Raw genomic sequence first — 12,888 nt, 5'->3', positions numbered from 1 at the left:
GTTATGTGCTGTAATAAAGAGGCGCTTTGTTTGTGCATTCAGACTCACATCCGGTGAAAGAGCGTCTCGCCGGAAAAAGAAACAGAAAAAAGGAAAGAGAAAGAAAAAAATAGAAGCGTTAACGAAGCAGGTCTGTCAAAACATAAACACTGCAGCACGACCACAAACGTGACCGTAAACTGCGGGTTTTATTTTTTTGGATGGCCAGTGAGGGATCAGACGACACGTCTCACAAATGCCCTGCGCTCGAGGTCGCGCTCGAGACTGAAGAGTAAATCTGCGCAGAGATTAACAAGTGCGGACACTTTGGGCCTGTAGCAGAGGTAACGTTAACACTGTGCTCTCCATCTTCTCTCGTCGATCGGTGTTTACATGTTGTCAGCTTCAGTCTGAACTTACAGAAACGTAAGATCAGTTATTGACGCCGCGTGCTTGTCACGCACGACGCATAACACGATATTTTCTGTAACGTTACTTTGCGATCTTCGGAAATATTTCTCTTTTGTTCACGAAAAAGACACCACTTGCTTCAAACTGCACAGCCGTATGCGATTGCACAACTGTCCACCAGCTTTTGTGTTTTGACCAAGGTAACGTTAATGTCACAAAAGCAACGATCAGTTAGCACACTAGCTAGTCGCAGCCAGTTTACTGCGCACTGCCAAGTTGTTATGTACAAGGTACAGTGCCAAACAAACAGCTATCTAGGGCTCGTTTGCAGCCAGACTCAGTTGCTACTGTACAAGGTAATGTCTGGGTAATACAATTAGGAGCAAGTGTTTACAGTGTCAGCGATTGAATAAAGACACTTGTTTTTCAACCTTTTATGAGATCCCATACTGTTGAAAAAAAACGGCATATGCTGGTTTAAGATGGTCATGTGCTGGTTTAAGATGGTCATGTGCTGGTTTAAGATGGTCATGTGCTGGTTCTTAGCTGGTTTAAGATGGTGAGGAACCAGCACATGACCAGTTTAAACCAGCAAACTAGCATCAAAACATACCTAACCCAGCATATGCTGGTTAAAGCTGGTCATGTGCTGGTTTAAGATGGTCCTGAGCTGGTTTAAGAGGGTGAGGAACCAGCACATGACCACCTTAAACCAGCATCAAAACATACGTAACCCAGAATATGCTGGTTTAAGATGGTCCTGAGCTGGTTTAAGATAGTGAGGAACCAGCTCATGACCACCTTAAACCAGCATCAAAACATACGTAACCCAGCATATGCTGGTTTAAGATGGTCATGTGCTGGTCCTTATCTGGTCACGTGCTGGTCCTTTGCTGATTTAAAATGGTCCTGAGCTGGTTTAAGCTGGTGAGGAACCAGCACATGACCAGCATCAAAACATACCTAACCCAGCATATGCTGGTGGTTTAAGATGGTCATGTGCTGGTCCTTATCTGGTCATATGCTGGTCCTTAGCTGGTTTAAGATGGTCCTGAGCTGGTTTAAACTGGTGAGGAACCAGCACATGACCAGCATCAAAACATACCTAACCCAGCATATGCTGGTTTAAGCTGGTCATGTGCTGGTCCTTAGCTGGTTTAAGATGGTCCTGAGCTGATTTAAAATGGTGAGGAACCAGCACATGACCAGAACAAACCAGCATCAAAACATACGTAACCCAGCATATGCTGGTTTAAGATGGTCATGTGCTGGTCCTTAGATGGTTTAAGATGGCAAGGAACCAGCACATGATCATCTTAAACCAGCACATGACCAGCTTAAACCATCACAAACCAGCAAACCTGTGATAATAATAAATACAATAATAAAACTGGTTGAGTTTTCCTAAGCAATATATAATGTTGTTCAAGTAAACCCTTTTGTATTTCTGTCATTCCAGGGTCTCAGAGACAGTCAGAATGAGTGATACAGAAGGACAATCAAGCATCCCAAATGGTAAGACTTTGTTAAATTGGTTACAGTGTTTCATGCATTAACTATTCGGACAATTCCAGCCTTAAGGATGTGACACAGTCAAAGTTAAAAATATAAATTCTCAGAAAATGTAATTATTACCAATATATGAAATTAGTTTTTATTTTATCAAACCCGACATGATCAGAAAAATATCAGGCTATACACAAGTTCTTTGTTTTAAAAGAGGGGAATCAACATGCGTAAGGGATACGACAAAAAAGGATGTTTTTGAGAGACTACATACTTAGGATTTCTGTGAATTAAAATGTGCAAACCAGAAGCAACAAATGGAGACGGGATGGCTCTTTATAGAACATAAAATAGTTATTTTAATTAAATTTTCAAGTGCCCATTTATGAGGAATATGGACTGTTTTGGATGTGATTATTCACTTACCTGACTATGGAAAACTATTTGAAGAGTTTGGTTCCAAAATGAGAACTCAGTTTTTAAAAGTTTTCAAAAAACATGTTTTTTTATTGTGCATTCCAATTAATATTAATCAAACTGCAGTTGGTTTGTTTTGATTTAAGCCATAATAACCAAAAAAATACAGCTAACTAACACAATAAAACACAATAAAAAACTGATGATGATTTTTGAAAAATGTTAAAAATATCTCATTTTGGAACAAAACTCTTCATTTATTCATTTGGCAGACTATCTTTTGAAACTATGTTTTGGTTTAAATGTTTAAACCAATATAGACATTGGACCTATCAGTATGGTGAACACCTTTGTTAAAAACGTGATGTTTTCATCCTAAAGTTGACCTTTGCATGAAATTGCCCATCTAATGCTTTTGCAATCATGTTTGAAGACTGGCTCGCTTCTTTACCAGGTGCTGATGAGACGGAGCCTGGAGAGGGAGATGCATCTGCAGCGAGGGACGCCCAGTCTGCTCCTGAGTCCGGTACTGTCTGGACCCCTTTTTAGGGGTCATTTCACTGAAACGTTTCTAATAACCTTAACATCTTTTAAATGGAAAAAATAGGCTTTGCTTGCATTGTTTCTTATGACCTATTCAATTCTTACCCTGCGAAACTAAAATTGTTGACGTTTTTGAGATGGATGATCTGGATCGAATATTGGAGGATAACAGCCGATAAAAGCACAGAGTAGATGTGAACTTCTTCAAAACTCAAAAAATAAAATGAATGAAAAGAGGTCATTTTTACAAATTCTAGGCAAAGGGTGACTGTTTTGAATATGCTAAAATATAACCGAATTTGTCATTTAATTTATAATGAATTTTTTTAGTTATTTATCATAGGTGGGAATAATGTTTAAATGTACACAAGTTGTGCTATTCCATAGTTTTGATGAGTTCACTATTATTTTGAAATGTAGAGCAAATTCATAAAGAATGAGCAAGAGACCCCAACCTATACATAAAAATAAACTCATTTAAATTTTTAGTCTCTTGTGTCACATTTTTCTCCTAGAAAAAGGAGTATATAATCATTTAAACTCAATGTTGCGTGTCTATATATTTTAAGCTCTGTCTCATCCTTTCACGCTTATTTTTTCATAATCATCTTCAAACACTGCATCATCCTTTACGTTCATTATATATCGTTTAGAATCGAGTCACCTTGACCCTAAGCAGTCCTCCACCAATTGTTCGAGTTCTCTCTCAACAGTCAATTTAAGTTCGGCCCCCGAGGGAAGCGAGGGCGCTCAAGACCGGCCAATGGCTGACTCCTCGCAGAAGCAGGGGCCGGGTGAAGAAGAGGACACGGACAGCATGGATGGCAGTGGACTGTACTCCCTCACAGAAGACGGAGAGCGAGAGAGTGAAGGAGGAGGGCAGACAGAGCGGGGGAAAGACGAAGGCAGAAGATCTGCCAGGAAGAGGAACCGCCCCAGCGGGGGAGCCACGCGCCTCTCTTCTAGTTCAGATGATGACGATGAAGATGAAGAAGAGGACGAGGAGGACAACGTTGAAGAAGATGAGGAAGCCATGGAGGCTTGGCTGGGATCTGACCTGCGTGACCTGACTCGCCCTTCCTGGTGTGCCGTCCCCTCGCTGCGTGCTCGAGAGATCGGCCACAGCTCGCTGCAGTTTGTGAGGAAGGTGTGCGGCGCGCGGGGTCTGGTGCAGAGGCTGGAACTGCAGGGTCGTCTGGAGAGACACACGGGCTGCGTGAACACCCTCCACTTTAACCCTTCCGGCACTCGCCTGGCATCCGGCAGTGACGATCTCCGCGTGGTCATCTGGGACTGGGCTCGCAAAAGGGCCGAGCTTGAGTTTGACAGCGGTCATAAGAGCAACGTCTTTCAGGTGAAGAAACTCTGCACATGATCTCAGCCTTACAAAAGAAGTTTTGATGCATTTTATCAGTGTTTATTAATGGGTTAATCGAATGAGAAAATGTCATATTCCTCCCCTCCTAATTATTTATATTATTGTTAAATTTGAATATTTTTATCATTAATAATAGTACTATTAATAAGCTTTTTTTACACTATAGTATAGTATGCACATTTTTTAAGGAATAATATTTGTAAAAAATAAATGCTGACTAATAAAACTAATATTATATATTATTTATATATTTTATTTAATAATTTTAAAAATATATATATTTAATGTATATGTTAGCTTCAATATAAATATTGAATTATATATATATATATATACACACACATACACACACATCAAATACTAAAATTGATAGTACATTTTTTTGAAAATAAAAGTAAAAATTGCAATCAGTGCTAGATTCTCTTTATTCTTTACCCAGGCAAAGTTTCTTCCACACAGCGGTGACTCCACGCTGGCCATGTGTGCCAGAGACGGACAGATCAGAGTGGCTGAGCTTTCTGCCACACAGTGCTGCAAGAACACCAAAAGAGTGGCTCAACACAAAGGTGCAGCCCATAAGGTAAAATAATCCCAAAACATCACAGAAGACGGCTGTTAAGGCCCGGTGTCATGAAAAATTCTGCCCCCATGTGAATTGTTTCCGCTTAGGACCCAATCTAGTTGGTAGTTGTAATGCCTGATCACAAAGTTGTTATCTCGATATCTTGTTGTATGGCTATTGGCTAACAGAAGCTGCGTTAGCTTCTAGCGAGCTAAATACACTGGAAAACATATAAGACGCATTTTTGTCAAAGCTTGATGTAACATACACGTCAGTATTTCTGGGTCAACATCTCCTTAACAAACAAAAAACATAACTTTTGATATTTTTAAATGACCATGGTTTTATTATAGTAAATAACTAAAACAGTGGGGTTTTGTGGCACTAAAGCACGTGCGCACCCATTGCCAACAAAACACAGACAGATGACTCGGTTTCACTTACAGCTCCATCTATCAGTTTCAAACGTTCTGCTAATCCAGCGTTATATCCACCGTTTATATAACATTTCTCATTGAAATGCAGTGAACAAACAAATACAGCTGAACGCAGTGCTCTCTCTCTCTTGCTCCAGCTGGTTGACGTGTGCGCATGCTCCTTCTCCCGCTCTCCACAGTTAACGTGTGGGCGCGCTCTTTCATCTGGCTCTCGCGGGTTGATGCGTGGGCGTGCTTTTCTTGTAGAATTGTCCAATCAGGGACTAAGAAAAGTTGTTACGAAACGGATTTTCGAGCACAGAAATACTACATCATACATCCAACTTGTTTTTGACAAGTTGACCATGTCAAGCATGAGAAGACAGCACGTTTAACATCGTAAAGAAGTCAGAATGCATGAAACGCCGTTGCACCACCCCTTTAACAAAGTACTAGCGAAATAAATCATAATGTAATTTTGTAAGATTTGCAATCGGGCGCTAAAAAGAGTACCCATTAGAAGTTATTTTAGCCACGTGAGGTCCTTTGCGGACACATTCACACAGAGGACCGGATATGTCATGACACCGGTCACACAGAGAATGATTTAAGTTAATGTAAGGATAAACACTGGGCTCATAATGATGTGAAATACATCATCCTAATCAGGGCTGGACTGGGAAGAAAAATCGGCCCTGGCATTTTTAGGCCCGCATCGGCCCTCCACCGAATCTGTCGACCGGGGAGGGGTTGTTGGGGGGGGTGCATGCATACATGTCTTTTGCTATCGCGTTGCGTGCATTCGCATTTATAATACGTCCATCTAAGCGGCCACGCCTCCGTTACGGCCCCATACGTTAGCAGCAAACATGTCCGTTACGGCCCCATACGTTAGCAGCAAACATGTCCGTTACAGCCCCATACGTTAGCAGCAAACATGTCCGTTACGGCCCCATACGTTAGCAGCAAACACGTCCGTTACAGCCCCATACGTTAGCAGCAAACATGTCCGTTACGGCCCCATACGTTAGCAGCAAACACGTCCGTTACAGACCCATACGTTAGCAGCAAACATGTCCGTTACGGCCCCATACGTTAGCAGCAAACACGTCCGTTACAGACCCATACGTTAGCGGCCCACCGGGAAAACACCGGTACGCCAGATGGCCAGTCCGCCCCTGATCCTAATGAAACGGGAACAGTATCACTAGGATGACTTACAGCTGAGTTACAGCTTAATTATAAACATTGACAGAAAATCAAAAATCAACCATTTGAATTTTAAGCGTTAACACAGTTAATCATAATATTTATCTTTTCAGTTACTGTGATTTCACAGAAATCTGTTCTTTCTTGGGTTCTAGTTGGTTAACAGTTGCACCGTGTCTACACCGGACGCGACCGGTGTCCATTGTGGACAACATTTTAAATTATAATGCGTTCTTTTGTCTTGTCGCGTCGCGCCACGTCCGGTGTAGACATTCAAGAAAAAAATGATTTCTGTCAAATATAATGTTGTTTATTGCTTAACATATCGTCGTTGACGTTCCGAAACTTCTGTTTTTCAGGAGTAAATGATTGCATACTCTTTCGTCGAAAGTTAACAAGCACTCTTGAATCCTTTTATACTGGTCAGACATTTGTGTGAAAATAAGAAATAAAATCACAAAACATGGAGATTTGAGAAGGACAGGAGTGAACTGTAAGTGCACGAGACAAGAGATGACAATGAAAGAGTTTTGTGGTGTGTTTGTTGTTTTCTCAGCTGGCGCTGGAGCCAGACTCCCCCTGCTCTTTTCTCTCCGCGGGCGAGGATGCCGTGGTGTTCGGCATTGACCTGCGTCTGGACAGACCTGCTAAGTGAGTGGAGCGCTAGGTCACATGTCACAAACAGCCCTGAGATTGCCAGAGAAATAAAGAAACGCCTGTGAACGGTGGCAGGCGTTAGATAACCTACAGAGAGCTGTCAGCAGCCACACGAGTCACTGCCTTCATGCTATCAAACACCTTACCCACCCAACACCAGTGCTTTTAATTCAGTGTTTAAATACAAAACACTGGGAATTCAGCTCAACAAGGGCTTTTCTCTGCCCCCACTACACAAAAATGGAATGTCATAGCTGTTCGCTTAAAAAAACCAACACAACTGTTCCGTATACACTTGACTAAGCCTTAACACTTCATTGTTGGACACTGCTAACAATTGATTATTATGATATAAAAACTCTATAAACATACCTTTGTATATTGTATATTGATTCTTAAGGTAAAATGTCCCACATTTGTAAGTTGCTTTGAATAAGTGTAGACCTGCTAAATGAAAAAACCGTGTTTGATATTCCTCAGCTTTCCTTCTCTTTACTGAGCTATGAAAATGGAAACGAGGCCAAAAATAACATTAAATGTCGTAAAAGGTTATACTGAAAAACAGAACAGATTCTGTCACATTAGAAGAACCAGAATGTCGTGAGAACCCACTTTTGAAACCAAAATCATCACTGACATCGTAGAAAAGAAAAAAAGTTCGTTTTTGTCAGTTTTGATCATGCATTGAATCTTTTTTAGGTGGTGTTCAGTATTTACGGTGTGTGTTTTTAGAGAATGGTGTGGATTTACAGATCTCTTCTGTGCTGCGTAGCACTATGCAAGGCCGATTCACATGATGGGACAATAATCGTAAAGATAAAGTTTGCAAACCTTTCGTCCACACAGCTATAACAGTAGAGATACAAAGGAACGATACGGTTGCAATCAATTTCAAAGCAAATTGTTGTTTCCAAACGATAAACCAAACGCAGCACGCACGCTTACAACATGTCTACACCGGACGTGATGCGACACGACAAAAGACAATAGAACGCATTTTGTCCGCACTGGATGCGGCGCGGTTCCATTAGAACAAGCCGTGTGTCATGTCGCGTCGTGCCGGTCGCTAGAATAAAAGCAACGGTGTTGTCTCTCGGGGTGGACACTAATAGAGATATCATTTTTTTGTGTAAGCACATTGACATTTACTTTCTCTTTTTTAAATCTCTCAGTAAACTGGTGGTGGTGAAGGAGGGTGAGAAGAAGGTGGGGCTGTACACCATTTACGTGAATCCCGCTAACACGCATCACTTCGCTGTGGGCGGCAGAGACCAGTATGTCAGGTGAGACAAACACCTTCGCCGATGTTTCTACAGTTGACACCCTGCAGCGCTCACCGACTCCCGTTTTCTGAATCTGTCAGGATCTACGACCAGAGAAAGATCAATGAAAGCGACAACAACGGAGTGCTGAAGAAATTCTGTCCTTCCCACTTGGTGCCCAGCGAATCCAAAACCAATATCACATGTCTGGTGTACAGCCACGACGGCACAGGTAACGCACGCTCTGTCCGATGGAGACTCTTATGTGGTTTGCACTTGACTGGTTAATAATAACGTTTAATGTGTGTGGTTTTAGAGCTGCTGGCAAGTTACAACGATGAGGATATTTACCTGTTTGACTCCAGTCACAGCGATGGGGCAGATTTTCGCAGGAGATACAAGGGTCACCGCAATAACGCCACAGGTACACGCGTTTCAAGGTGGTGCACAGACCAGCTGTCTTGATGTCTTACATCACATTCATGCCATTAATTGTGGAAGATGGAACCAATGCCTTTGGTGTTGCTACGTGAGCCACAGGGTCATGCGAATCCAAACATTAATGCGGTCCTTACCATCTCCCTTGTTTGTTTCTCAGTGAAGGGAGTTAACTTCTACGGGCCCTGCAGTGAGTTTGTTGTCAGCGGCAGTGACTGTGGACACATCTATCTGTGGGACAAGAATTCGGCGCGTGTGGTGCAGTTTATGGAGGGAGACAGAGGAGGAGTGGTAAGCCGGCGTTACGTCCCACTACGTCTGCCAGATCGATTGTGTGTGTTTCAGCTCGTCATGAGTCACATGACTTCAGTTGCGCTTGTTCTGTACAGCAGGAGGACTCCGTCTACAAATCTCGTCGACTGTTTTGCTGAGCACTAGTCCAGAAGCACTTCCTGTTTGGTTTTATTTTATTTTACACGTTTGAGATGTTCGTTTAACATTGTGATTCAGTTCTAGTTCTTGTGGGTTTTAAAAACTGGAACAGGAAGTGCTTCTGGACCAGTGTTGTTTACGTTCTGTCAAATGGTCTGTAGTTACCCCGCAATGGCCACATAAATTTGATGTGTGTACTGAACTATCGTTATTGCAGTTTATTACACGGCTCGTTGGAATGCTTGATTCTGATTGGCCAGTCATGACATGTGCAGGTTCGTTATTCCCAGATAACAACCTCTCAAAACTAATAACACACGGTCAGATGGATCATTTTGCAAATCATTTTGAAAGTTTTTTTGGACAAATTTAATATACATATGTCTTTTATATGACATTGTATTTGCAAACAATTAAACCAAATTGCCTGTTCGTGACGTTTGAACGTCGTTTCTTACCTCAAAACCAAAAATGAAAAAAACGTCTTTTCCTCGCGGAAGGTCAGCGATTATTTCTGCGATAACAACCGGCTGCCTGTACATTATCCCTTACGTAATATATTTTGCAATACAACATTTTTTGATTTTGTAAATTTGATAAAACTGTACATTTTTCGCTCAATATGACACGTGTTTAATTCTGGTTTGCATTCACAAAGACCATCATAAGCAGTCTGTGCCGTTTCTGCAGACATCCATTGTCTGTTTGAACACTCGAATCTGATTGGCTGGAAGGTGTGCATTAAAACCGTTTAATGCGCGGGTAGTACCAGTCAGTTTGAACCATTCAGTTCAGTCATTTTCACCTGTCTGATCAGAAATCGCCCTGTCAATGGCTAGCCGTAGATTAGCCTTACTCAACATTAACCCACTGAGTAGTTTTCTGGATGTTAAGTGGTCATACAATCCCAGGTGTCTACATTGGCTATGAGGATCATCAATCTTGTTTAGTGCTATTCTTTACATTCATCATCATTATTCAGGTGAACTGTCTGGAGCCACACCCTCATCTCCCGGGTTTGGCCACGAGCGGTCTGGATCATGATGTGAAGCTGTGGGCCCCCACTGCTGAGAATCCCACCACGCTGAAGGGACTTAAAGACGTGCGTAACCCACAGCAGATATCTCATGCTTGCAGTCGACATAGCACAGGGAATTTCATAGTCTTGTTTAATAGTCTTCTTTGCTGCCCGGTCAGGTGATGAAGAAGAACAAGCGAGAGCGAGATGAAGACAGTGTCCGTCATGGCGACCAGTATGACACACAGCTCCTCTGGTTCCTGATGAGACACATGAGAAACCGAAGACCTCAGCGAGTGAGTAACATTTCTTTGCCAGACACCTGTGTATCTAACCTTTAAGGACTCGAATGCGTACTAATAATGCCCGTTTTGTGTTTCTTTGCCCTTGACAGACCCGGCGAGGGGAAGGTGCAGAGGGTGACACGGACGAATCTTGGAGCTCTCCAGATTCCTCTGATGAAGAAGACGGAGGGCCAGACCATGTGCAGTGCATGTCCTCCTGAGCACACACACACAAACACACACACGCTCTTTGCCATAGATTTAAGCACATACATACTAGTAACACACTGGTACACAATAGACACTTGAAGGTCCAGCAGTAAACACACATACACAGCTTTATAACACACAGTGCAGGGAGCGGTAAACACCTGCTGTCCAAATCTGGCTCCACACACACACAAATGTCATCGTCGTCAAGGGAAGAAATAATCTGGAGATTCGTATTTTTGATATGCGGTCACACACAAATAACCACTGATTTGATGCGAACACAAACACGTTTCATTCCCACTTTTAGCGAAAGAAAATGGATCCCGTAAGCAGCGCTTGGCTGCGGGCGCAGATGAGGAACAATGTTTTCCATTATTTAGCGGTTTTCTCTGCTCTAATAGAAAGTGAGACGTGAAGAGGGTCTGTTCACGTCCGGTTGGAGTATGAATTACAGACTACCGAGCCGATGATGGGTGTTACTCGTTCTAAAAACCAGCACCATCCTTTCCCGGGCTCATGGATTCCTCCAGCGATCTGATCTGCATGAACAACAGTTTGGACTGCGATTTCTCTTCGTTGCATCGATAGACTGTCGTCGGCCGTCTGGTCGCCCACTACTGTCTTGTCTTTGTTCTCTTCTCCTGTGTGTGTGCGTGCACGCGCCGAAGCCGGGCACAGCAAATCTTCTCGAGGTCAATCATGCTCTTAGCTGTGACTGAAGCCAGAGCTCAGTTGCTCTCTCCCATGATGCCGAGTGCTCTTTAATCAGGGATCTGCTTTGAGTTTTCAGTGTGCGCTTAGGGGGCATGCAGTACTTCATGGATTAAATGCGTTTCTTTTGCTAATTTTGTCCCCAAACTTGTTGTATGGACTTCAAATGGAATACAAAGATTTGACACCAGCTTTTTTGGGTTTGCACTTGGGTGGAGAGACTTGGAGATGGAGTTCCTGAAGAAATTTCAAAAGTCTCCATGGACTGTCGCCGCCTTCTAAGCCCTGTCACTTAGAAATTGAAAGGAAAGACTTTTGATTAGTCGAATCCACGTTTCTTCCGCTGTTTTTTGTTTGGATAGACGTCCTCGAGATCTTCTGACTATCTGGTGAGGGTCAAGTATAGCGGGATGTTCGGGCAGAGGAAAGCTTAAGCGCCTGCAACCCATTTTTCATAAAAATGGCGGCTGTTCTTGTCAGTATTTCAGTTTGCAGTTGGTTAAGATCAAACACGGATGGGTCGATGCGACTTGCACGTAGGAAGAAAATGATTCGATTGAAAGAACGGGCGAATGGCAGGGGTGGGGTTGCACTTGTACGGGTGTAAGAAGCTTAAATTTCTTTGCCCCCTTCTTCTTTTGTGAGGGGAATAAAGTCTCAGCTTTTCTCCTTTTGTATGAGAAGAATAACTTATGACTATAATGTCTATATGTATATACAAACATATAGAGATCTATATATATAGATATATGAATATTAATTAAATACTTGTAAAAATCATCTTACTCTTTCAAAGGGTGTTTCAATTCAATTGGTTTTGATGCAGAGGTTTAAATTGTTTCAAACAAATACTTTGTGAGTGGAAAACATTGCACGTATGTGCATACATATGTATACAGTATATGTAGAATGCACCTAGGTGCAGTGTTTTCCTTTTTTTTCTCACATTTTTTTCAGCCCTAAAGTCTTCTCAAACTTTTATCCTGTCACATGCATTGGTTTCTTTAAGGAGTTTGACCTATTATTTATCCCACCGCTGCCTAATATTGTTTCTCTCTGTTCAATTGAAAATGATTTGTGCAGTAAAAAATATGTTCTGTGTTTCTGACCAGGTGCCTTGTTATTATTTCAAGTGCCTTCGTTCAAATACAGGAGATCCTGTTTTCTGTGAAACTCATTCTAGACCATCATACAACAGAGTTTATATACGTATAATTATTGCTTTTTGAGTATATGGGTGTAACAGATATTTGTTTTCTCCTGTAACGTTGTGGATCCTGTGCTTAGAGAGGAAATAAATTGACAAATAATTTATTTCCCTTTAATACTTATTTCCACAAATGTAAGAAAACAACATTTGTTGGTGCACAGTGTGCTGTGTAATAATCTAAAGACATACTTTGCCTATAATGGCTGTATAAGGTGTGTGTTAACTGCACTGTAGTTCTGTAC

At 42.0% G+C, this 12,888-nt stretch overlaps 1 protein-coding gene across 2 annotated transcripts; it reads left to right on the top strand.

The window, feature by feature from the left end:
- The first annotated feature begins 61 nt into the window (after nt 1-61).
- On the top strand, nt 62-12,547 carry dcaf8 (DDB1 and CUL4 associated factor 8). Of its 2 annotated transcripts, none has more exons than XM_057333644.1 (13): nt 62-323; nt 1,850-1,905; nt 2,747-2,839; nt 3,570-4,210; nt 4,674-4,814; nt 6,978-7,072; nt 8,251-8,361; nt 8,442-8,572; nt 8,657-8,764; nt 8,939-9,069; nt 10,193-10,312; nt 10,408-10,524; nt 10,623-12,547. In XM_057333644.1, exons 2-13 carry the CDS (start codon nt 1,869-1,871, stop codon nt 10,731-10,733), a joined length of 1,836 nt encoding a protein of 611 aa, XP_057189627.1. In that variant the 5' UTR covers nt 62-323; nt 1,850-1,868; the 3' UTR covers nt 10,734-12,547. The 2 variants fall into 2 exon arrangements, with proteins under 2 accessions (XP_057189627.1, XP_057189628.1); XM_057333645.1 differs by having other exon boundaries at nt 63-323; nt 2,768-2,839.
- Nucleotides 12,548-12,888: the final 341 nt, after the last annotated feature.

Source organism: Triplophysa rosa, linkage group LG5, assembly GCF_024868665.1.
Source record: "Triplophysa rosa linkage group LG5, Trosa_1v2, whole genome shotgun sequence".
NCBI lineage: Eukaryota > Metazoa > Chordata > Actinopteri > Cypriniformes > Nemacheilidae > Triplophysa > Triplophysa rosa.
This window is presented reverse-complemented; position numbering and strand designations above follow the sequence as displayed.

Coding starts and splice junctions, on each gene's coding strand:
- dcaf8 (XM_057333644.1), top strand. CDS start 1,869: ATGAGTGATACAGAAGGACAATCAAGCATCCCAAATG. Junction 8,765..8,938: donor TCACCGCAATAACGCCACAG/GTACACGCGTTT, acceptor TTTGTTTCTCAG/TGAAGGGAGTTAACTTCTAC. Junction 10,313..10,407: donor CGCTGAAGGGACTTAAAGAC/GTGCGTAACCCA, acceptor CTGCCCGGTCAG/GTGATGAAGAAGAACAAGCG.